The sequence below is a fragment of the Echinops telfairi genome, unplaced genomic scaffold (assembly GCF_000313985.2).
Source record: "Echinops telfairi isolate 266 unplaced genomic scaffold, ASM31398v2 ScPeMD7_7463;HRSCAF=8501, whole genome shotgun sequence".
Classification (NCBI taxonomy): domain Eukaryota; kingdom Metazoa; phylum Chordata; class Mammalia; order Afrosoricida; family Tenrecidae; genus Echinops; species Echinops telfairi.
The window spans coordinates 2,774,555-2,801,039 of NW_022111363.1; the positions used below are offsets into that span (position 1 = coordinate 2,774,555).

Below are 26,485 nucleotides of genomic sequence, written 5' to 3' on the forward strand. Positions count from 1 at the left end.
TGTTGGCTTTTTTAATCTCTGGCTGCCCTCCATCTGAGTTAATGGCTGCTTGAATGATCTTCACGATGTCATCACTGAACTCCAACTGCACACAAAACCAAGTATCCATGATTCATAAAATACTGTGCCCTCCCATCCATTTCCTCTTCCTCCTAAATCACCCAGCAGAGATTCCAGAGGAAACGGACACTTTATTTTAATACGTTGGAATTCCTTTTTGGCTGAGGCCCTGGTAATTCAGTCCACAATTAACTTGTGCCAGTCAAGAGATGCCAGGCTAATAAGACAAGAATGTGAATAAATTAGCTCTATCCCAGTAAGTTGCCCAAGCAGATGCAATGTTTAAACTTGGACTGAAGCAGATACATGAATGAGAGCAAACATGGGCCATGTGTTTTCTACACATCCTTCAAACCGTAGGTTAAAAGGCAGCTATCCAACTACGTATGAATATCTTGCAAAGAAGGAGACATCATTTAGATGAGATTTCAAAGGGCACAACTGATTAACTTCACATTAGCATTTTTTAACCAAGAACAGCTCTCTTAATTCTCCCTCTTAACACACTTGTCAAAGAAGTCAGATAAAACCAAACAGGAGAGCCATTTTAAGACGTTACCTTCCCTATCTGAACTCACCTTCTGAGACAGATTGAGGTGACTTGTACATTTTAGTTACCAAAAGCAACATAATGTTTCTAAATGATCTTTTCATTTACATATGATGAGTCTAATCTACCCAACCAAGACCCAAAGCAGCAAAAGGGCCCCGACATGCTGGGACTTGGACCCAGAGACATACCACAGATGTGTAGTTTCCTTGGTCCATTTTCCTCTGGACGCCCTCCAGGTCCAAGGGCTGCTGCTCTTCCTGTTTGCTGACCTCGGTGAGCACTGGTGGGTCTGGCCCTTCTGGGGAACTGCGGGAGGGGATACTCTCCTCTGTCTCAGGATTTAAGTCCGGAGGTTTGGCAGCCTGTTGTTAAAAAAGAAAGGTTTTTTTATCAACACCGAAAACAATGAATCTGTGCAAATTTATTAAAGCTAATAAATATAACATCAAACGGTTCAGATTATAACACCTAAAGAACATGAAAATAACCAGATTTTTCACATTACAGAAAAGTTAAAATAAGTATGTTAGCTAAAAACTTGGTTAGGCTGATTTAGGAGTTTCCCTTAAGAACGTCCAAATTGAGGCTGAAGAAATCCAAACTGTCCAATGCTTTTTGGATAAAATGAAGGTGAATGCTGAATTTCCTGCTTAGTATACAGCGCTCCATTAAGAGAACTCAGCCTTCCTCCAAGTGAAGATGAGTGGTACGATCTTTCCAAGACTGTAACCACTCTGTAGATGTGCCATTCACAACTTAAATGGACTAAGAGCTGTGGGGTTCACGCTGTGCCCTGAGGAGGCCTAGGGAATCAAAGGGTTCTCTCTAGTCCCACTACTACTATCTTGGCTTAGGCCATCCGTCTTACACAGATTACTTCAAATGCTTCCTCACCACTATACTATGGCACTCTGATAGTGCAATGGGTTATGTGTTGGACTGCTAACTGCAAAGCCATCAGTCTGACTTTACCATTGGCTCCATGAGAGAGGGTGAGGCTTTCTGCTCCCACACAGGTTGATAGCCTTGGAAACTCAAAGGGGGCTACTCTATCTTATAGGATCCCTGACTCTGAATTAGCTTGATGGCAGTGGGTTGAACCCCTACTCTTGCCTCTAGACTAGATTCTCTCTAATCTACTAGAATGCTTTTTTCTAAAAGGCAACTGTGATCAGATTACTTCCTTGTCCACGTAGCTCCAGGACATCAAGTTCTGATTTCTTATAGCAGCAAGCAGTAGCGTTTAACAGGCCTTTGAAGGTCTAGCCCTTTCCTACTTCTTAAGGTCCTACTCTTTTCTGAGTGGATATGGCCCAAAGAAGTAACCCTACAAAACCAAATCAACAACGACAGACAAAAGTGACCCATGCCACTACAAGGTAAAAACCAACAAGCTGTCAGAAAGCAAAACGAGCCTTGGGCCTACCTGCCGATAGCGGAGCAAATGGCTGGTGGTCCGAGAATTCAACAAAGCCGTCAGAACTTGCTTCAGAGAGAGCTGAAGCTCTTTTTCAAGGGCCAGTCGCCACTCTGCAGGGTGTCGCTCAGTACAGTTCACACAAGTGTAGGCGACGCTTTCTGGCAAATTAGATAGAATCTCGTACATCTCATCTAGGGAAAGAAAGACCTGTAATGGGAGGTGCTCCGAAGACACGGGGGAGAGAAGAACCTACTACACTGAGCTTCCTACAAAGGGGGCATTCGGCAGGGCATCAAAGACTCTAATCTGGGACGTGGTTATTAAACAATCAGTAGGCGATATTATTCACAGAGGGCAGCAAACACCTACTCTAAAAGGATGCACTCATGACAAATGAGCACAACGTAAACCCAATGCCTGCCGCTTAGTCTAGAGACCCAAACATAAATCTGGGACAGCTTCAAATCAACATCACTGCCCTAACTATAGGGTCAGATTGCTCTGGGAGCTGTAAATGCAGCTATAGTTAAAAGAAGGAAATCGTAATAAAATGACTCCAACCTTCTGTACCTGAAAGATTCTCACATTTGGAATGGACCCAGCGATCGCACTTCCCACACTGCATCATCTTACTCTCATAGTCATCGTCGTCGTAACACTTGTCACAGAGCGGGCAGAAGTTTCCTGGAAGCAGAGCAAAGTTGACAGCAGTGCTTTGGCTCACCCCCCCTGATTTCCAGCCTGGGACTGATGTCTGCCAGTATCGTCATCTGAAATGCCAGCCCTGACTGTCTTCTGGGATCACTTAAGACAGCATGGACCTACCAGGGAATGTCTGCACGTCTGTCAGGGGTCAAGCTTATTCTGAAATGTTCTTTCGTCATGAATTAGGTTTTATAGATAACGGGGGAAAAGATGCAAGAGAACTTGTAACTTTTAATATGCCAAAGAAATATTTATTCAAAGAGGAGGTGGCAGTCTCTTATTCCCAATGCTTTTACATTGCAGGAGAACTTCCATGTGCTGTCCCTGTATTTTACTTAACAGGCTCCCTGAAATGGATTTGTTAATCTTACGGAAATGATTTTAATGGTGATATTTATATCACCACCATAGTAAATTTGCAAACTAATGAGCTTAATGTGTGTGATATAATTTTTTTTTCTAAAAAAAAAAAAAAATAATACTACTAATAATTTTTTTTTCTAGTATAACTAGCAAAACAAGATGTTTGGCTAAAAATCATTCCTGAAACAATCAAATGTACATGTACTATTACGTTGGGAAATACTGGCATACATCATTTCACTGTGATTCGCTATTTTAAAAGGTCCCACAGAAGGACGCTACCCACATATGTCCAGCAGCGACAGTTCTCTGTGTAAAGGAAAGAGCCAGCTGAGGCACATATTCAATGCTCCAAAACCGCCTCCTACATAGCATGTCTCAGACTCTTTATTTCCTTCTCCCGGGGCATCCAGTCCACTAACGGACACCCAGTCCATTCTCTGGCAACACGGACTTTTTGAGTACCTTTAGCAAAGAGTTTGGCACAATCATGGCACAGCGAAAAGTCGTGAGACCACTGTGCATCCCACCCTTTGCCTGGAGTTGTGGATCCACAGCTTTTGCAACGAACACACTTGGTACAGATCTGGAAAAGAGGTAGAAAAGAAGTTCAGGGGGGTGTTCCTTTTTTAAAAATTTAATTTCCCTTTTATTTAGAAGATCTGGGATGCAATCCATTTCTAGACCTGATTTCTTCCTTAGGAGGCAAAGAAGGATTCTACGGGCCTCCTCAAGCAAGGATATCCACAGGGATGGGGCACAGGCCCCAAAGTAAACTAGCCAGTCTCCCTGACACAGTGAAGTGCACACACTCACCCAAACCTTCTTTTTCTTGGTGGGTTTGGTGGGGTAGTTTGGTCCCAGGCACTCAGGGTGATAGCTGTTTCGGCACTTATTACACTCCAGCAGCTGCTGGAAGGAAACAGAACAGCACAGGGGTGGGCATTGTACCACCTTCACTGCCATCATTGAGTACCCCATGTCACCTTTACTTTCACGTGCGTACAGAAATCCAAGCCAACTCCAACGCACAGGGGCCCCCCAGGGCACAGCAGAAGGGCCCCCCAGGGCCTCCAAGGCTACCAGGCTCTGCAGAACCGACTTCCACACTTCCTTCCCCCACAACCCCGAGGGAGTTCCAACTGCCAACCTCAGGCGGCTACACCACTGTGCCAGCACAGCCCACCATTGTTATAGTTTCAAGTCCACCCAGACGGTTTACTCCAATTACAAGCACAGAGATCTAGCCCCTGCCAGAGGTACTCAGCAGTTAAGTCTTCTTGTAAATTACATTTGGGTTCTTTTCTTGGTATTATTTCCTTGGTATTTAGTTAGTGCCATGTTTTGTTTTGGTACATTTGCAAAATTATAACACAAAAACAGGCAACTAGTTACACTCCATTGAACGTCAAGAGATGAGTCAATACACAAAAGATCCTATATCCAAAACCCCTAACATTTAGCTCCTAAGAACTCATTAGAGGGTAGAAAGGGACAACAGAGTCATTCTAAGTATTTACTCTCTGCTATAGGGCTAATTCCTGAGAAAGGCCTTTCTACTCCCACAAGGAGTTACAGATTTGGAAACTCACAGGGGCAGTTCTATCTGTCCTCTGGGGTCATTAGGAGTTGGTATCGACTCGGTTTCTTGTGTTTATGGCGTTAACTCAGACTCACACCGACCCTCTGTAGGGTTTCTAAGTCTTTAAAGTCTTCACAAGAGCGGACCGCCGCATCTTTCACCCAGGATATCCGAAAGAGCCCTGTAGGTTCCTTACCTTTGTAGCCTGATGCTGCCTTCCACAAACATGACAGAATTTGCAGCGACGACAACACCAATTCTCCAGCTGGTCCTCTAGGGGGCGCTCGTTCTCCTCTAAACAAAACTTGTGGAAAGGCTCGCAACAGACTTGACAATACACAAACTGTGGGAGGAGAGGGAACATAGAAGTGTGTCAAGCAGCATGAAGAAATGCCAACCCATCAACTAATATACTTGTGGCTGCAGGAGTCTAGTAGTACACGTTTAATTCAATAGGCATTTATTAAGCAACGATTATGTAAATAAAAACCCACAACACAATATTGGACACGGAAAGAGACTCAGGGGAGTCAAGCGGTCAGAACAGAATGATACAGTAAGAACAGAAATATATCCAAGATGTAACAGAGTGTACTAAGTGCCACACCAAAGCAAAGGAACGAAAACCCACTGCCACCAAGTCCATTTCGACTTAAATCGCCCCTACAGGACACGCTGGACCGCTCTGCGGTTCCCAGAGCTGCAAGTCTTCACAGAACAGACTGCCACTTCTTTCTTCCCTGCAGTGGCTTGGTGGCTTCTAACTGGCAACCTTTTAAAGCCGAGTGCTTCAAAAAGTGGTGCGAGAAGGTTATAAACATGGAGCTACAGGTCTGTAAAGGTGTATGGAACAGAAAGTGGATGATGGGAGATGGATCTAAGCTCTATTTCATGAGGCTGGACGCAAAAATGGGAGAAAAGACTTCATGAGAAAGTTGATATTTTAGATAGGCCCCCAAAACAGAATATGTATGTCCGAGAAGAGGGAGAGGAAATGAAAAGAATCCCAGATACATATAAAGGAAGGGGCTGAAGCAACATTCACATTTTGCAAGCATTTCACTCAATGTCTATTATGTAGAGGCAAGTATGCTACGAGAGCTGAGCTACGAGAGAGAAAACTGCTACGTCACAGAGGAGCTGGGTTAAGGAAAATCTGTACTCTTAAGACTGCAGGGGTTTGAAGGTCTCTTGAAGGTCATCATACAGAACACTTGTAGTCTCTGACTTTAGAAATCAGTTCTTTCCCTATTAATTCAGGAGACCCTGGCATTTCCTTTTGCCATTAAAGATAACTGGTAAAATCTAATGAAGGTCTATGGATAACAGTAATATACTAAGACTAATATTCTGATTTTGAGAATTATACCATGAGCATGTAAGAGATCATCCCTGACTTTCAGAAAATGCACACTCTAAGTATTTAGATGCAAAAGGCATCATGCCTGCAGGTTGCTTTCAAAGTCTTAGATAACAAATGTGTGTGTGGATAAAACGGTTGGGTATATTTTATTTCTTGATTTGTAACATCGGCATACATACGAATACACACGGAGAAAGAGAGCAAGATCAAGTCAATGTGGTAAATACGAACACATGGAGAATCTGGGTGAAGGGCACGTCCTTGCAATTTTCCTGTAAATCTGAAATCCTATCAGCACAGAACATTTTAAAAACTGTGAGTAGAGGGGGAATTCTCCAAAGCACTGGTCATGTTTTGGGACTATCAACACAGACAGGCAGTGAACTCTCCATTCTCCTGTTCGGTTTCTAGAAATCCCATGAGATTGCTGAGCACAGTGAGAGACCTGGGCGAGCACTACACCACTGTTATTCCTGCCGGCAGCCTAAGCGTGCATGTGAAGCATGAGCTCCAGGAAGGAAGACAGTCAGACTGTAAAGCCTCGCTCGGGTACTTAGTGGTTAAACAGCCATGTCTGGGGGTGGATCCAGCACCTTACAACAATGTCTGATTTATAATAGGGACTGAGAAACGATTGGCTTAGTGAATGAACACTAGGCAATGATTTATAATTTTGCTATTGCGTGATAAAAATAGCAAGCGGGCAGGACTGAGTCTCTGAGCTAAGGAGCAAGTCTCACTGACCGTTCAACACCCGCATCTCAGCCTGGCTGTGGCTATTCGCTACGACCCACTGAGGACACATCTTCTGTGAAAGCTACCAAGGTACAGCGTATTCAGGGATTTGAGGGCTGCCAGAGTCAAACACTACTGTTGCTGTTTAAAAGTGGGCTTTCTTTGTTTGAAATGTAAAACTGGTGCAAACAAACAAAATCTAAGATGAAGAAAACAATATAGGAAACAATGTAGCTCACTTATAATCCAACCCCTCTTCATATTTTGGTAAAAACCCTTCCAGAATGTTTTCTACAGATATTTTGAAAACTTTTTCCTAAACCAAAATGGAATGCTATTTTCACTTAGTGATATAGCCTGTGCTATATCTTTCCATGGCAATATCCATATACATGGACTTATCTTTAGGGCTCTATACACGCCATTATATGCAGATCCTATGATAATTTAAATCAGAGCCTCGAAGGACAGACTTCTGGGTTGCTTTCAAGTTTTTATTATCATGAACAGTGCTGAAAGTAACCCTTTTTTTTTTTCTTTAGAAATGTTGATGCTATGACAGTGCAAACAGCATTCATTTTATTGCTCGATTTCAGCACGGGCAAATACATCATTAATTTTCAAAAACCATTTACACAGATGTTAGTAACCCTTTTATATACAGATTTGCCCTTTTCCCTCACTGTATCCTTAAGATGAACACCTAGAGCGGAATTGCTCGGTTAGAGGATTTACTCATTCTAAAGATAAATATGTGTTTCCAAACAACCCTCCCAGAAAGATTATAACTAATTTACATTTCCACCAACAGAAAAGTCCCCATTTCCACACCCTGCTTTACTCTTTAGTTTTGGCTGATCAGAAGACTTTATATTTCCCTCCATGAACCAAGAACTGCCATCCGGGCAAATTCGACCCACTGCAAACCCATGGGCAATTTTAGTTCTCATTGTATGAATTTCAGTCCTTTCCTTTTTTTCACTGTTATTTAGTTTTTTGATTGCTAAAAACTCTTTAGACAAGAGGATTTGGATATTCAGTATATGACAATCATCAAGAACTTTCCTTTTTCTAGAAGGAAGTTACCGTTTTATTCTGTTTAGACTTATAGCGGAAAAACGAAAACTCTTTCAAAGACTGAATTTAAAAGCTGAGACTATTTGACTTTCCACATTCAATATCTTTGCTATTCTAGAAAGAAGCAGAGTCTTTGATGAACTCTAAAAAACTTCCAAAAGCATAGCTGGTTTCAGCAGGGGCTAGTATCTGCTAACCCCAAATAAAACAGAATACAATGCTTTCCTTCATCCATGGCAAACGAACGAATTGACGATGAGGACACCTTACCTCGACACGCCCACTACTGGCACAGAGAAAGCAGACCACCCTGGGAGTGATAGGAAGAGAGGTCAAGAGACCTAAGCCTCCCATCTCCCAGACATTCTCTGCTTCGCAGTCCTCCTGTGGAGGGAGAGAGAAAGGTCGGCTATGAAGGCTTTATTAATGACTGAACCTTGGACAGAAAGCAAAGTCCAAATCCCATGGCTGTTGAGTCAGTTGGGACTCACTCACAGTGACCCCACTATAGAGAGCTCACTTCCAGCAGCTCCCAGATGCCAGAGCACCTTAATCTCACAGGGAAACGACCCACAGGCTAGTCTTTCAGTTCAATTCCTTTTTTATAAAAAACTCTTATTGTGAGTTAGATGAAAGTTTACAGAGCAAATCAGCTTTCTACTCAATAATTGATACATATTCCATTTCATCTTCCTGATAGTTCTTAAACTTACATTTAAAAAAATTGTTTTATTGGGGGATCTTACAGCTCTTATAACGGTCCGTATATCAACTGTGCCTATGTTGCCATCATCAATGTCAAAGCATTTTTCAATTCTTTTAAAATATGCTGAAAAAGTATACCGGGACTGGATATCTCCCAGAGGTTTGCAGACTCGGACAATGACTGACCTTTGATGATTCTGTGTGAGAGATCATCTTCCTCTGTACCAGTGGTTCCCAACCTTCCTAATGCCACGACCCCTTAATATAGTTCCTTGTGTTGTAGTGACCCCCAATCATAACATTATTTTTGTTGCTACTTCATAACTGTAATTTTGCTACTCTTATGAATCTTAATGTAAATATCTGATACACAGGATGTATTTTCATTGTTACAAAGTGAACATAATTAAAGCATAGTGATTAATCACCAAACAATATGTCATTATATATATTGTGCAATATTTATGTGTTTTCCGATGGTCTTAGGCGATCCCTGTGAAAGGGTCGTTCGACACCACCCCCCCAGGGGTCACAACCAACAGGTTGAGAACCGCTGCTCTATACCATTCTTACCTGTCTACAGCAATTGCCCAGGTAGGGCAGTAATGCTATGGAACATATGCACTCTTCAGCCAGCTCAGGTGCCATGGCTCCCAAGCTGACCAATGCTGATGCCCCTGAACTCATGTACTGACAGCAGTGTGCAGTCACCCCTCCCTCCTTCCTGCTTGGGGCTGACTCTTTTATTTAAAGCCCATGACACTCAATATACCTGAGGGTCACTTAACACCTTTACCTTAAAGTCCACTCGGATCCTGTGGACTCCGTCGGCTGGGACTTTTTGCTTAGAACTGGTGCCATTGGAGAGAGTGCTGAGGATGTTCAAAGTGCCTGCATTCTCCTGTTTATTGACTGGAGGTGGTTTTTCCTAAAGAGACAGACGATGGATAAAGAAGAACCAAGAAAGAGAAAGAAAGCAAATAATAAATCTTACTAATAGATCTGAAAATCTTTCTAGCTTAAGCATCAGAAAGCAGAGTGGTCCTCAGGAAATCCCTAAGGACTTTCCCACAAGTTTTAAAGGGTGGATAGAGAGGAGGGTGAGTGTCCTATCCGATATCAGGAATACAATGATGCCAAGTGGCCTGTGTGCTTGAACATATGGAGTCAAATCAGGCAGAGCAAGAGACCAAAAAAAGAAAAAGAAAAGAAATATTTGGCTGAAGCTTAAACCTGCTATTTGCTGTAATTTTAAGAAAGCCCACTGCTGTCCACATAGAAACCAACACTGCGGTGTTCCTCTTCCAACCACAAAAATGGTGCGGATAACCCAGACTCGGACCTCCCTGACTCTCTCTCCCCCCTCTCCTCTCCCGTCCTCTCTCCCTTGTTCCCTTCCCCTCCTTCCCTTCCCCCTCTCTCCACGTGGACCACCAAGCTGGGCTGAGAGCAAAGAAGACTGTAGAAAAGCAAAGACTCAAGGAAGCAATTAGTCCAAGAGACTAATGGACCACACCGGCCCGTCTCCATGGACCTGAGTCCAGAACGATGTAGTTAGATGCTCCTGTGTCACCTGGAAGATCCTGTGATCTTCCTGCCTCTGAAGATGGACTTATGGACTAGCATTGGACTTGAGGGTGGACTGGGCTAGGGTCTTTCTTGAAAGAAAAGCAAAACCACTGCCCGCCGTTCATCAGCTGCAGAACTTCTGGTAGAAACTTCAAATTACAACATTTCACATTTCACTTTATTTAGTGTTACCAAGGCAACATCAACTAACCTGGACCCTTTGCACGCCCAGGGTAATGTTGCCCAGGAAACACACTAAAGAGAATTACACTGAGCCAATAAAACACATTTTTTAAAACGTTAAAAAAAAAAAAATGAGGCTGCTTTCCTACCAAGTAAAATAACATCCTTAGAAAACCGCAGAGAAACAAACCCCCTCACCTGTTCTTTTGCTCTTTGTTTTACAGGGATACTTGGGCGGGGAGCAGCTTTTTTCTGTTTGCTTGGCTCTGGACCTAAGACATTGAAAATACATTCAGGTCAGATGCTACTGAATTTAGTTAATGCTAGATAACAAAGGCAACTTTAGAAAGGAGTCTTTTTCTTAGACTTCTGTGAAGAAAACACATCGGGGAAAATAAACAAGCAACAACAACTGAGCTATTTAAACTCAAGGATTTAAGTAGGAAATTAAGACAGTATCTCCGATTCAACAGAAATGTTGCTTCTATTTCTTTATTATTCTGTAATAGGTGAAAAGAGAATTGGTTTTCTTGAACCCAAGGCTAAAAATGACACGTGTCAGATTTTCAAAGGCTGTTGGAGACATCAAGCGCTTTCCTTCCGGGACTTCCAGTTCGGCAATTCCTTCCGGCCTTCCTCACTCACCTGACTCCGGTGGTGTCGGAGGCGGCTTTTTCTTGGGCTCACTCGGAATGGTCTTGGGAGCTTCTTTTTTCGGGGGTGCTGTGCTTGGTGGCTGTTGGGGGGTAACTGGTGCTGGCTGGGCGACCTGTTTGCTGGACTTGCGGGACGCTGGAGTGGTGGTGACTGGTTTGGGTTCGGGTCCTGCGGTAGGAACATTCCCTTCGTCACTCTTTTCCTCGGTGGGCTTCCGTGAGGGAGGCTCACTGCTGCTTTTCTTTGGGGCGGGATCCTCTCGTGCTGGTGGGGGAGGTTTCTGACTACAGTCCACTGCGTTCTTCACCACGGTGTTTTCTTTCTTTTCGCTGGTCTTAGACTTTTTCTCTTTCTTTTTCACAGCTAGGAGAAACACATAAGTTAGGAAAGATCATCAACTCTAAGTAACAGGGCCAGTTCATCTGAAATAAACGCCCAGAAACAGAATATACTGCTAGGTGCAGGCTCCCACAGCTAAAGCTGGCACTGAAAAGGCTGAAGAGCACTAATGCCCGGTTGATGGGGGACAGGTAGATACTCTTCATGTTCTGAGACATGGGATGGACGGTGGTTTTTGTATGAATTTTAAAAACGTCATGTGTGATGGAAAAATCTCAGTCGTAAACTGAAAATAATGGGCAGAGTTAAAATGAACTTCTCACATCCTATCACCTAGCCTAGAAAAACATTAACTTCCTGGGAAAGGGCAGTTCGTTTTGAAACCGAGTGCTCTTTCTGCTGGACATACACAACTGCATGGATCAACACAGGGCATCTGGGGAAGACCGCTGGACCACACTACCTTTAGCTTGCTTCTGAAGGTAGGCTTTCGAAGGCATCCACTGCAGATTCTGGCATTTCCTCATCCTAGGATAAACCGAAATTACCTTCCATTTAGAGAGCAGCAAGTGAAACAAGTGCGATTTGACCGTGGTAAAAGGAGCTACTCATGGCTCAGATTAAATGAGCCTTTGGTCCTTGGATCAGCAGCTTTACTTCCCTTGAGAATTTAAAAGGAGCACAAATCGAATGATTTTTTCAAACAGGACTCAAAGTTCTTCTAACTTTTGAACACACACACACACACACACACACACACACACACACACACACAATGATCAGCCCATATGTTTTCTAGTCCAGTCAGTACTGTTCCCTTATGATTAATAGTAAAATCTGAATACCAAATGGACTCAAATTGCCCAACAAATCTTCAGTCTGTCATCACAGGGCTACAGGTCTCTCTCATAAGTTTATTATGTATCCCCCCTCAACCTAACATTTAATGAAACCAAAACTTAAACCCTAAAACCAGCATTGGTCCCATTGCCGCCCTGAAATTTAGTATAATTTTTATCTTGCTGTCATCTACCTCTTCCTCTTCCGTGACTTGCCTTCCTTTCCCCACTAACGAGACTGAGCCAGATAAAACCAAAGCTCGTAATGCCGCCTTAGAGAACGACACCCCTGAAGACTGAGCCCTGTGAAGAACTACCTATTTGGGATCAGAGGGATCGCAACTCCTCACAACATTCCACAGGAGGCTTGGGCGGGAGTGAGTTTCTGTTGAAGGCAGGAAATCAGGAAGCTGTTGGATGAGTTAAAGAACGTAATCTGTGTCATGAAATTGCACATGCAGAAATTGCTGGATGGTTTATGTTTTGCTGTGCATATTTTCAATAATAAAAACAAACAAAAATTTTTTTTTAAATCCAAGCACAAAAGTACTTACTTGTTTCTTAGAAACTGCTTGCTCTGAAATAAATGCAACTTAAAAAAAAAGTACCATTTCTCTCAATCACACTTTATGTTATTCATTAATTCAACAAATATCTGTGAATTGATAATATCTATTACCGTGTCAGGCACTATGTGAGAAGCTCCATCACCAAATCTGTTTACGTAGCTCTCTGGATTCATTCTAAATAAATCGTTCAAGACACTAACTGACTATAAAAGGGAGAAGGGTAACAGAATCAAATGAAAACGTGTATATCAGGCGATAAAATGAATAAAAATATCCCAAGAAAACATTCAGGGGGCAAAGGGGATTATGTAAGAGATTTCTAGCCTATCCTAGATGTAAAAACAAACAAACAACAAACTCAGTCCAACTGGCCTAATCCGTATGCCAAAATGTGTCTGTTTTTAAGTAGAAGCCTTCCAGAGTCATACTGGCCTCTATCGTAACCACAAGTCTCCTGGAATCAAATTTCATCAATTGAAATGAATTGAAGATCAAAGTTTAGTTTCTCAGTCACAGGAACCACATCCTAAGCTCTCAACAGCCACGTCTGGCTACCTTCCCATCACTGCAGAAGGCTCCAGCGTGCTTCCTACTTAAGCATCGCTCAAACCTAGCCACATCACAATATCCGAGTCTGCAACGAGAGTCTTGCAGTCCCAGGGGACTCCAGACCGCACAATCAGATGTCAGGTGCGTGTCTGCAGCGTGTCAGGGGTGGCGTCAGGAGTCGTGGAGGAGAGGAGGAAAATAGCCACTCACTTGCAGCACTGCTTCTTTATATTGCGGCCACCGAACTTGGGCTTGTCCAGGCAGTTAGTACAAACGCCACAGTCCTCAGGCACCTGACAGCCAGGGCACTGCCCACACCGCCTTGAGCGCCGCCCTTTCTTGACTGGAGGCTCCTGTGGGGCCTTGTTTCTGGTGACAGGTTTAATTGGTTTGATGGGTGGAGCAAGAGGTTCAGCATCTTCCGAGCCAGCAATTGATGACTTGTCTGTAAGAGAAGCGTGCTGTTAGCTCCGAGGGCAGGCCTCCTCTCCTCCGGGGAGAGGAGAGGGAGATCCTGAAGACGCACGGGTCCTACTGTATGCCTGACTTCAGAGCTGTGGGCAGCATTCACAAAAGTCTGGGTTTGCACATCAAATCTCTGATGTGTGTTTTAAATAAGTATTTCTCCTGCTGTAAAACCTTTTAACGTGCCTGGAACTTGCAGTCTGATGAGAGGGAAGATTCCATTGCAGGAAACGAAAAGTCTATCCTAAAATCAAGAACAAGAATGGAACACCTCTGAAAGTTTGCTAACCCCCAAAGGTTCTATGAGCAGCCGCCTGGTAACTAAGGACGTGTAAGGCATTTGTGAGAAGGCCCCTCAGGGGACAGAACTCACCCATGGTCCTGGTGCTGTGCCACAGGCAAACCAAGACGGGCCTGGTCATGAGAGATCAAGCCTCCTGGGACAACCAACTTTGGTTCAAGGGCTCTCAAGTGGCCTTGCCAAACGTTCTCTCACTGCAGGGCAGTCTAAGATGTTGCTTCTGCACATCCTTTCGCGCTCTCCTTTCCGCGGAGCATGCTTACACCCCAGTCCAAAAACCTCTACTTCTCCTGGCTCTCGGGCCATCTTCCTCCACCAGAGTCCATGCGTCCTTCGCCTAGCATCTCACCGTCTGCTTCTCAGGGGCCCAGGGGAACGCCTATTGCTATGAAAAACTGACTGTTTCCTCCCCGCTCCCACTACCATGACTTGAATTCTATCTTGCAAGACTGGCTAGACCAGAGGAGGTACACTGGTACAGATAGGAACTGAAAATACAGGGAATCCAGGACGGATGAGCCCTACAGGACCAGTGGTGTGAATGGCAAAACAGGGAGGGTAAAGGGAGAATGGGTAGGAAAGAGGGAACCGATTACATGGAACTGTGTGTGACCTCCTCCCTGGGGGACAGACAACCAAAAAGTGGATGAAGGAAGACGTCGGACAGGGCAAGATATGACAAAATACCCATTTATAAACTATCAAGGGCTCATGCGGGAGGGGGGAGCGGGGAGGGAGGGGAAAAATGAGGACCTAATGTCGGGGGTTTAAATGGAGAGAAAATGTTTTGAGAAACGATGTACAAATGCGCTTTACACAATTGATGTGTGTATGGATTGGGATAACAGTTGTATGAGCCCCTAATAAAATGTTAAAAAAGAAAAAAAAAAAAAAGAGGAAGACCCTCCACACACACAAAAAAAAGAAAAACTGACTGGGCATGCCTGACAGATGGGCAAACACCAGTTACCCATCTCTGACTTACCGTCATTCCCCATGGAAGACAAAATCTTCTCTCGTTCTTCCCAGGGCAAGGCACTCAGGGTGGGCATGTCATCAGGAAACACAGCTCGTTTGCGGCCAAGGGCGACAGCAGCTCTTCTGCAGACGTGTTTAATCCGGGGTCCTCGAACAGAAGTCTCGGAAGAATCACTCTCTTGACCCTAAATAGAGGGTAAGTAGTAAGGAAACAATCAATCAAACCACACTTATTGAAGATATAATTCAGTGAAATCAAGGCAGCTGATTAACTTATTATGATTTCGAATCAAAACACTGTCCTCATTCATCCCGGTTAATATACTCTGTGGCCACATGGCATGTTGGCATGTACTACGTGACATGTCTCTTTTTGGGGGGGGTGGTGGAATTCAATTACTTCCGTCTCCTAAGATGGCAGTAAATGAGGCTTATTAAAACAACAACAAAGCTTAAATTTCCAAGGACATACTTCTTTAAATTCCCCTCCAGAGTCAAGCTGCCAGTCTGCATTATCAGAATGTCCGTCTGCTCTAAACAGGCCTTATCTAACTACAGATGGTTCCCTATATGGACTTTGCGGGGAAACAGGGATGTAGGAGGGAACGGACCCATCCACATGACTTAGCCATAGGTGTCTAAGAGGCCTGGGTTCCGAATGCTGCTGCTCCTGTACCTAGGAGGCTAATCAAAACATGTCCAGTGAAGAAGCCTCTCTGAACCGGGCGAACTGCTACATGGAACTAGACAGACCAGCTGAATAACAAAAACTCAAGTTTGTGGTCCCCTAAGTATGAATCTACTCCGTGACAAGTAAAAAAAAAAAAAAATCTAAATGTGAGTTTTCTCAGAAAAGACCAGTGCTGATTTCTGCCTAAGCCAGGCTGTTCTTTGTAAAAAACCTGCCTTAAATTGTTGACTTCTTAAATAGCTATCATCTTAAGTGATTTCTATAAGCTTTCCTGTCTGGCAGCTTCCAGATGCTTGGATGTCTGTAGTCTACAAAGATCTACTACCTAATTGCTCTAGCCAGAGAACGGGGATGTTTCTCCTGAGTTTTCTACTTTAGTGGGGCTAATAAAACAACGTGACGCTAACCGTCCACCAACTCAATTAAATACCACACTCAGAAGGTACCAACAGCTCAGCATCCTCTATAATCCGGCCCCCAGCTACTTTTCAGCAGCCTTCATTCCTGACTCCGTTCCTCGGGTCATGTTCTCCTTTTCCGCCTCTACCTACACTGCTCCCCTACTGAACACTGTCCTCCTCTGGCATTTTCTACCTTTCAAAACCCTATGTGTCCTTAGAGGACCGCTGTGAATGTCACCACCTCCACGCCATTGTTCCTAATCCTGCTCTCTGGATGTAATGGAAACACTTAGCCACGCCGTGTGCACGGAGGAGCTTGGGAAACTGGACTCTGATAGGCAAGGTAGAAGAGAGTACCTGTGCTTTGGGTGGCTCAGTTTGCTTAAGACTCTTACTCTTCTCAATCTTGCAGAGCTGGGCTTTGGCCTTTTTGAGGAGGCTGGCAACCCTCTTGTCAGTCATTGGAAGCTTGTCTGCCTGAGCCAGCATGGAGCCTATGGAGGAAGTGGAATGTTTAACAGTGCTAGATGAAGGGGTGGGAAGGCAGAGGGTCTCCTCCTTCTCCACCGATGGGGCAGCTGGGCCGAGGTCCAGGTGGTTTTTATCCAGGTTTCCTTTCCCTTTCTTTATAAGGATTTTGGTTTTGACAGCTGTTGGATCCCCAAGAGTCACCGGCGCGAGCTCAGTCGCAGAATCAAGTGATGAAGACTTCTTCCGCCCTGTGGAGTTTTTGGCAGAAGATGAAGTGGCAACATCCCCACCAACAAGAACCTTCTCCTTGGAAACCCTACCCACAGGGTACAGAGCAGAACCACTCTGCATTTCGGACCCCTTTTTCCTTTTCTCTTTCCTTGACTCTCGCTTATTTTCTTTTTCTCTTCCCCGGTCTCTCTCTCTACTCTTGTCCTTCTCCACGCTCTTGTCAGCCTCGCGATCTTTGGACAGCTCCTCGGGGGGCTTGTCTTTGTTTCTCCCTCTTTCCAGCGGGGAGCCTGAGGTAAACCAGGGGAAGAGAGGAGTGGGGCTACTGGCAGAGAAGGGCTCGGCGGCGGCGGGAGCACTGGGCTGTTTCCGTGGTCTCGGGTTTCTCTCTGCAGACTCCCCAGACTGCGTCAGGGAGTGCGAAGGGAAAGTAAAAGCCGGGTTTAAGGCACTAGTGGCAAGAGGACTAACAGAAATGCTCAACGAGGACGAGACCGAAGACGGCGGGGTGAGAGGTGACAGCTCCGAAGTACTAAGCCTTCCGCTTCTGGTCCTCATGGAGTGAGAAGGAGATCTTGGTTCGGATCGGATGGGGCTGAACACTTTCCTTTTCCTTTTTCTATGCGACGCTCCGGACGAAGACGGCCCGGCAGAAGCTCGGTTCCCGGGCAAGGTAACCGACTCAAAGATCCTCGAGTGGGCCTCGCTCGGCGTAAAGCGGGGAGCTCGCAGGAGAGGGCTCCGTTTGTGCAGATCAAACCTCGTTCCAGAATGGAGCGGGGAGAACAAGCGGGCCGAGGCGGCACTGCCAGGGGCAGAGAACCCGGACGCGAAGCCCACGTCCTCGGGGGTCAGCGGCGGGGGTCGGAAGTTATCGAACACTGGTTTGCGAATGAGGCCTTCTTTGGCATACTTTGCTGAGGAGAAGTACTGGGGCTCGGGCCGAGAGTGCTTCAAAGAGGTCCACCTAAACGTTGGCTCGCGCAAAATGGACTTCCGCTTCTCTTGCACGGGAGCGGCAGAGGCCGGCAGGAAGGGCGAGGCGAGGGGGATGGTGGGCGGCAGGAGCCAGGGCGTGTGCTCCGCCAGGCTGGCGGCCGGCTGCAGCGGCGGCGGGGGCGGCGTGAGCAGCGGGGGCGGGGGCGAGGGCTGCTGCGGGGGCGCGCTGGGCAGCGCGGCGGACAGCCTTTTCGCTGCTCGCGATCCAAAGCTCCTCTCGGACACCGAGTACCTCCTGCTGCGCCGGTCACTGCTCTCCACTTCCGGGGGCTGGGGGGCGGGCAGCGGGGTGTGCGCCTCGGGGGGGTCGCTGCGCTCTCCGGGGAGCGCCTGCATCTCCTCCGAGGCCTGGGAGTCTGTGGAGGTGTCCACGCTGGGGCTGCTGGAGCGCGAGGAGTCCGAGGACATTTGCGACGAGTGCTGAGACGCGGCGCTGGACTTTTCCGACGAGCCGCAGGACGTGGCACCGAAGCGGCTGTTGGGCGTCGACTCGAGCCGGGCGATTTTAATGGGCGGGTCGTAGTCCTCGTCCTCTATGAACCGGCGGGGCGTCTTGATGATGCGCGAGGAGATGGCGCTGACCACCGGCATGATGAACTGCCGGATGTTTTTGACCTGCGTGTTCACTTTCCTTCCCTGCAGCTGCGCGGCCTCCTTCTCAATCTTCTTCTGCGCCCCCTTCTTTGCCCTTTGCAGGAGCTGCTTGGCAATGGCTGCGTCTGTCCTTTTGGAGGAGGGAATAATCCGGACCGGCTTGATCCTCCGCGGGCTCTGTCGGACCACTGTCTTGTCGTCCTTGCTGGGCGGCGGGGCGCTCTCCTCGCCCCTCCGCGCCTTCTGCGGCTTGTCGGGCTCAGCGCTGAGGAGGAGGCCTGCAGGGGTCTGGATCCTTTCCGCCGATGGAGGCCTTCCTCGCCGCCGCACGATCTGCACCCCCTTCCTTCCTATTTGAAGCTTCCCTGTCTTAAATTTAGACTTGAGAGGAGAGAGTTTACCTGCTCTTAACTTTTTAATCTTTGCGGCTTGCTGAAATGTGGCAGAAGGTGTCCGTTTAATTTTTTTCAAGCTATCTTCTTTAGGTCCCTTTGGCAATTCTGAAATGTCCTTTCCGTGTGTTATCTTGATTTTCACTCCAGGGAAGGTGGGAGGTCTTCCTCTCTTCTTCTCTAAGCTCTTAGAATCTTTCTTCTTGATTTTCTCTCCCGATTTGGTCTCTGATTTATTTAGAGGGGAAAACACAGATGGATCTGAGAGGATAGTTGAATTTCGGTCAGAGCCACTTCTAGGTCTCCCGCGAGGTTTTCGAGGACTAGTTTTAACTGTGTGTAAAAATTAAACAATGAAAAGCATATATTTAGCTATGCAGTTTAGGTCTTAACTAAGCTGAATACAATTAGCACAAGCCATTTCGTACTGAACTTTACTCGGGTCTAACAAGTCAATAAAGCATCTTAATTATGTTTGCTTTCTTTTTACCAAAAACTTGCCTTAAAGAGATCCAGTAAGTAGCATTATACCTAAAAGAGACTATTTATTTACTTTGATATAAAAATAAAGGTTTTTAATTGAGTAAATTAATCTATACAACATGTTTTCTTGTTTTTATAACTTTGAGTGAGTCCTTTCTGAATTCAAAATAATAAGACATATTTTTTAAAATCTACCTGTTCTCATCTAGCCACAAGATTGACATTTAAGAAAATGATCATATGTTTATAGTAAGTCACCACCCAGCTTCAATTCAGAACTTGGGCTTTGAACAAGATGCTAGGAAGCTTCAGTCAATGAAAATACACCAGTTCCCATCGGAAAAGACACTTGGGCAGCTCGGCTTCACATACTTTCAATCTGCTTTACCAAACTAAACTGTGAACACGTTACTTACTAGAAAAGCTCATGAAAAGTCAAAATAAGTTTAATGAACTCATTGGCATGTGAACTAGTCAGGGAAGTAATGTGACGGATTTAATTTCCTCTCCTACCTGTCTATCGGGATCCTTAAATTAGATAGCCCGAATTACAAAAATGATTTCATCCTAATTGACATATCAACGAGTTACTGAATCAGATTTATTGTATTCCAAGTAAAAAAAATTTTCCAATTTGTGAATCAACTCAATCTGCTTATTGAGCAAGAGATCTAAGAGAACACGGTAAAATCCTTAAAACACGAGTCTCTATTTTCTCTTCCCTCTTTTCTGTAAAAAAACATTTTCCTTTGTACCATGAGGATGGGCATTTTAGGCGAAAGAAACAACCTTTTAACAAAACAAACATCAACCCAGGTCTTTATCGGTTAACTTTCTAAATAGAAATGTCCTCCACACCAGTAGCAGCAGACTTCCCAAACAGATTAAGGATTCACAAATCCAATCTAATTAGCAACAAAAGTAATGGACTAGACAAAGCTATGCTTCGTTTCTTAAATAAGAAAACATACGCATATGGTTTCAATTCTTATAAAAGAGAGAGAGAGAAAGAATATTCAAGGTAGACAGACAGCCAAGGGGAGGGGGGAAAAAGAACTTTTGAAAAAATCCATCCTGAACAATGTCATCGATTTGCAAATGACATGCCTCCTCAGAAGGGCACCTCAGATGCCCTCTCACTGTGGCAGAATGGCCACCCGGTGGGCTGTATCAGTCCTGAAGCTCTCTCCTCTCCAGATTTTGAAAGAAGTATTTGGTAGAAAATTAGAAAAAGCTGAGCAGAGAGGAGTCCCAATTCCACCACTAACTTCCATAATCTAATACACATCCAAAGAGCTCACAAGTTATAAATAAGTGCTCATCATATATTTTTGGAGTCTCATTTTGTTATCTGTAAATGAAGGTCTAAACCAAATAGCCCCACGCCTGTCTGATATGATGTTTCAAGACGCCATGGCATCTCACAGAGAACACTGCCACTGTCTCCACAGTCCAAACGCTAGGGCATATGTCGAGCGCCTCCCGATGACAGTGGCAATACCATCACCATTCAGGAAAAGGGAAATTGCCAACTTACATGTTTGAAATAGATTATCATACAGCAGAAGGGGTTACTCCTCTAGTGAAATCCAAACTAAGTCAATGTCAAAGAGCAAAGAGCACAGCTCACAATAATATTCAACTAGATTGCCATCCATGAAAAGTACAAGAAAACCCTGCAAGAAGCCGAAGTGTGGCCCCAGGAGCACCGGCAGAGCGCTCGCCCTCTCCGACACAGGACTCAACTCGGTTAGCCACTAAAGGGCACTTCCAGAGGTCTTCTCTTAGGAAACTGCCCCAAAGTCCAGAATCGCCACACATTCGTGTTCTTCTGTTGGTGAGAACAATGACAGTACTGCTAACAAATAAATATAGATACCATGCCATATCTTATTTATTTGCTTTAGTGCAGCCTTTCAAGGGATCAGGTGAAATATTTGAAAAGAGTATCAAGACTCTGTTCTTAGTTTTTTGAACATACCCAAACCCACTGAATTGATTGTCATGAGGAGAAAGTCCTCTCGTCTTTGTCCTGAAGACCAGCTGGTGGTTTTGAATGGCTGACCTCGCAGTGAGCAGGCCAAGACATAAGCACATCACCGCCAGGACAACAGTAGACCCAACTTTATCTATAAAAATGTGGTGGTCGAATTAGTCCTCAAAGGATAAATCCGAGGATGGTTTTCATAGGCTATCTTCAGTTTGCCTACCAAGTTTTCCCACTCATTCAGCAGAAACCTACCTCCCAGGATTCAAGCGGTTGCCAGAGAGAACTATCCTGGAGAATAAACCCAGTGCAGCCTGCTGAGTCCCGTAAAGAAACCCAGCTAACGAGGCACTCCCTAGTTGACGTAAGGGAATGGGAATGTTGTATCCAAAAAGCCCCCGTGTTTTAGATCATGCTTTATATACTAAGGAGGCAAGGAGAAAATTCAATCCACTCACAAACACAATTCAAAGGCATCGTGTGCTTAAGTGGCCATACCTGAAGGAGACCTTGTGGGACTTCGCACTCTGACTTCTTCATCTGAGCCAAAACCTAAGAACTGCTCATCCTACAACAAAGGAGAACGTTTTTAAAATCAGAAGCAAAAATATTAGTCTGAACATATCCCAGAGAAATGCCCAGAGGAAACACAAACTAAATTGGAAAGTTACCCTCTAAATATTAATCATTATTCAAATGGATACAATAAGGTAACTAATCTTGAAATAAATGGACCCCACCATACAGCTTCATTACAGACAAATAGGAGCTGTGTATAATGAACAATGCACTGAAATGCCATCTTTGGTGCATAGTACACAGGGGATAACCCTCAATCTCAAGTAGCTACAGCCCAAAACAATTAAAGAATGACTTTGATTCAGGTAAGCAAATCAGTTCAATGACAGAATTATACAGCCCCAATAAAGCAAACACGTGCGTTTCAGCAAATAGTTACGTCTACAGACACATAAGGAATAACATAAACAATATCACATAATCTCTTGCCTACTAAATATTAACAGAGACTGAAAGTGCCATAATCGCCAGTTCCTTAAAAATCAGGAATTGACCTTTAGATGCGAATGCTGGACATTTGAGATTCAAAGATCTCAGCATGCATTTTATGGCATCATTTTAAAATGCCCTGTGATAAGAGACTTAATGGTGGGCAGCAGCATTTGTTAACTGGATCATGAGTTGACCATATCCAGAGTGAAATCGTATCCCTAAAGCAACTTAGGAGAGCGCCTTATTACCATTTATACTTGGAAAAGACAGAGGCAAAAAACTTCTCCTTACCTATAACTTTTATCCAGCCCTTTAAAACAACTGCTAAGAATTAATTTAACCTCCTTTGGACAATTTCTCAAGAAAGATCGTCTATTTTAATAAACCTATTGGAAGACATTCACTCAGAGACTGAGAGTTCTTCCCAGAACAAGAAAAGAGAATTCCAGGTTCCAAAAATAAAGCGCACATAAAATCAGACCAAGATGAGGAGTAAAGATCCGATTTTCTGTACCCTCCAATTTAGGCCTCAGTCTAAGTTCCGACATTTAAAGCACCAAAAAGTTCCTTTCAAGAGCAGAGACACCACAGGAGCATGGACACCAACATCCGTAAAGTATGTGATGAAGAGATATTTACTCGCAAATCTGTTTAACCAAATTCCAACCAAGAATATTATTACAAGAGAAATATAACCTCTTAGACAATTCGTAGGTTCATCTCCTAAATTTAAATATCCTTAAGGGGCAAAATCATTTGGAGTCAAGCCTTTGCGCAATGGTGGTACTGAGAAGACAATTTCTATTAGGACCTAAAGGGGGCTTTTCTCTGAGATCATGAAAAGTGTTTAGCTATTTCAGGCAAGCATGGCATTTTCCTCTTCAGAGAGAGTTTTCAGGAGAAAAATACAATCATTTAAAAAGTGTTAGCCTAGTACATCTGTACAACATTACCAATGCCCATCACAGCAACCTATGAGACGGGGCAGAACTGCTCCTGTGGGTTTCCGGGCCTGTCACTCTGCTCAGCAAGTCCACAGTACAGCTGGATTACAGAAAGCTACATGAGAGTACTTCTTACAGCCTTTGCTTTCGTAAAACTTAAAGTAAATTCGGACTGTGAATATCTATATGAATAGCAAATTCTACCTCATCATCTCAAAATAAATTGGACGTAACTCTAGCACATCTGGGGCTTAGCTCCAAATACATTTCCAGAATGATTCCCAAGGCTCTCGATAGCTAGCATTACAAAACAGAAAAAAAGATGTGCTTCAAGCTCATCAGATACCAATTAATACAAACTTCCATCACAATAATGGAAATCCCAATTTGAAAATGTTATCTTGTAGCAGGGGGAAAAAAAGACATTGAAAATGGTAATCATATGTACTTGATTGTGGGGGAGAACAGATCAATGAAGCAGGCAATGGTAAATTACTGCCATCGCCTTTAAAAAGAGGGGGGAAAGTTCATGGAATCTTGGAGCGGGGCAAACCAACCCCCTCCTTCACTGGCTAGGACACCATGGCCGGCCGTCTGGAGAGGAAGCCTCTAGTTAGGAGTCTGAGCTCTCGGGCTTGCAAGTTACATGACCTAGACAAGCACTCGCTATCTCACTATCTCACTTGATTGACTGGGATGCTGCAAGGAATAAATGAGAGCACTTATATAAAATCACTCGGAAAACGACAAAGAGATCTGTGTATGGTGGTTGTTCTGTTGCTTTGGTTGAAGAAACTGAAGCTCCGTGGGACCAAAGTACCTGCTTTCAGATCATACCGTTAGCTACAATGAACCAATTTATCAAAATTGCCAGGGTAAAAACCTTTCTACCAAAATAGTTACGATTTAAAACCATAGCATATATTTAAAGGAATCAAATAACCATCTGTGGTTTCAAAATTATTAATATTCTTTCAGCTACTAAATACTAACATCATATCCATTTTCAGCTACTTCAAATCAGAAGTTTTTTCTTTCCCTGCATTATCCTCCAGGAACAACCTGCTAACCCATGCATTTCACGAAGACATCTGGGATTTCCCCACACCTTCCAGGGAAACATTGCTACATGCATGAACTCTTGTGCTGCAGTGACCCACAAAGCAAGCAACCCACGCATACAATGGCCAACAGCTATGGCACTCAACAGGAGAAATGCAAGATTATCCACTTTTTAAAGAAACACAAGAGGTAAGCACTGCTAGGCTCATTACCTGCCACGCTAGTACGTCGCTTTGCTATGTTTCAAATTTTGCAAAATGTCACTCCACTATCCTAATTGGGCATGCTCCAACACAAGAGAATGACTGAACAGTCCCTTACTGGGCTCTGCCAAGGTTTAAAGTTTGCAAACACTTTTCCGAAAGACTGAAAACACTCACTCTTTTCCACTGCAGCCTTGAATGGAAAGAATTGGTGATCAAAAGGAACTAGACTTCTACCCAAGAATTTCTTTTCACCTTAAATGTCTGTTGACTTCTTAGAGCATTTTGATTTTTTAATAAAAGCCGCCATTGTTACGTGAAAGTACTCCAGGGTTATTAACTATGCAGCCCAATTCAGCAACCCAACCAAACCCATTGCTGTAAATCAATCCCCTCTCATAATTCCACGTTAAGAGTCTCCTCCAAATCTAAGGACAGCCAAGCTGAGAGAACTCTGGAAAAGCAAGCTACAGAGGTTCTGCAGCATAGTTCCTCTCAGCCCAGAACACCGAGAGGGGGCGGAGACACCACACCTCACATGACCAGGTATTGCGGGCCCCATCAGCCACGCATCATCAGGCATACTTTCCTCTCAGTGTGGTCTTCACCGATGGCATGGCATTTCAAGACAGAGCCTAGACAAGAGCCGCCAGTCTTTGTAGACAGGGATGTCCTTGGAGACTTAGATCGCTAAGTTTTCAACAAGAGAAGAACACCCTTGCCACTCACTCGGAGTGCTGTAGAAGGAGTTAAATCACACTTAGCTTCCCGAGATAAAGGCTACCTGAGGTCACTTCCTAGGGAGCCGTGGGGTATAGTTGGGCTACTGAAAGGTCAGCAGTTCAAAGCCATCAAAAGGGGGGCTTGGGAACCCGCAGGGGCAGTTCCACTCTTGTCTTATGGGGTGATCTGAGCTGGAATGAAGGCCACGGCAGTGAGTGAATGTCACTCCTTACGCCAAATCCAATTATAAAAATAACAAATCTGCAAAATTTGTCTTCATTATCCCTACCCTAACTCTAGGGTAGCCAGTTATTTGAGAACTCCAAAGCATATCTTTACTGGTAAATTCTACTTTATTCATAAACATCTGAGCATTTGAAGAGTTTTGTTTTATTTATTTTTAGGATTTTTGTTTTAATGGCAGAATTTATTTATAAGAGATAAAGGATAGGAATACTTTTTTTTTTCCCCTACAAGAGAACTCTACAATGTTGACATGTTAAAAATAATAATGAGGGGGTACAGGATAAGATGTCAAGGAGCCCATGTAGCAAAAAGAATGTTTGGAAACTGAGGGTGGTAGCAATTGTACAATTCTCCTTGACGTGAATGAATTTTGGAATGATAGGATATAGATGAAATTAAAATTAATTAATTAAATGAAAGTATTTTAGAAAAATATGTGAAATTTTGTGTTTCGATGAATTACTATGTAACATTAGGGCAATTTTTAAGACTTTATATTACTTTCTTGTTCAATCACTCAAAGAACAGTGATGCCCTTGCTACATGTTCCTGATGCAAAGATGAATAAGATTCCTGCTCCCAAGAAATAGCTAACATAAAGACAGACAGGTGCACAATTTCAGCCTTCCTCTTAAAAACCAAATTCACGTTAAAATGTCACTAAAAGATAAGATACTGTCTGACTCAGCTAGAGGCCTGAATGATCTATGAGGTCTGAGTAACCTTTCCAGGACTGCCCCACCTCATCGTCCCACTGGTCATATCAAGGACAACTCCGTCTGCCCCATAGCATCCATTCCACATGACCTCCTGACTGACACTGCCCCACAGGATAACGGTCAACCGGTGGACCTCACCTCCCTTTCTCGCCTAGCTCCCACTAAAACAAGATTTCAGTCCTTCCTTCCTTCCTTCCTTCCTTCCTTCCTTCCTTCCTTCTTTCCTTCCTTCCAGTTCTTCCCAACAACAACTAACAAACCCACCCACTTGGTGTTGAGTGATTCTGACTCAGAGTGACGTTAGAGGATGGAGCAG

General features: G+C 44.2%; 1 protein-coding gene across 1 annotated transcript in view; it reads right to left on the bottom strand.

Annotated features, from left to right (window-relative positions):
- The window catches only part of KMT2A (lysine methyltransferase 2A), an 86,013-nt gene that overhangs the window by 33,367 nt on the left and 26,161 nt on the right, over nt 1–26,485 (bottom strand). Inside the window, 16 exon segments of the mRNA XM_045283569.1 lie at nt 1–85; nt 802–975; nt 2,040–2,224; nt 2,604–2,717; nt 3,567–3,687; nt 3,918–4,013; nt 4,880–5,026; nt 8,129–8,242; nt 9,360–9,491; nt 10,514–10,587; nt 10,961–11,335; nt 11,775–11,839; nt 13,479–13,713; nt 15,020–15,197; nt 16,462–19,124; nt 21,760–21,829. The exon segment at nt 1–85 is cut by the window's left edge and continues 12 nt beyond it. Coding sequence (XP_045139504.1) covers nt 1–85; nt 802–975; nt 2,040–2,224; nt 2,604–2,717; nt 3,567–3,687; nt 3,918–4,013; nt 4,880–5,026; nt 8,129–8,242; nt 9,360–9,491; nt 10,514–10,587; nt 10,961–11,335; nt 11,775–11,839; nt 13,479–13,713; nt 15,020–15,197; nt 16,462–19,124; nt 21,760–21,829 — 4,828 coding nt within the window.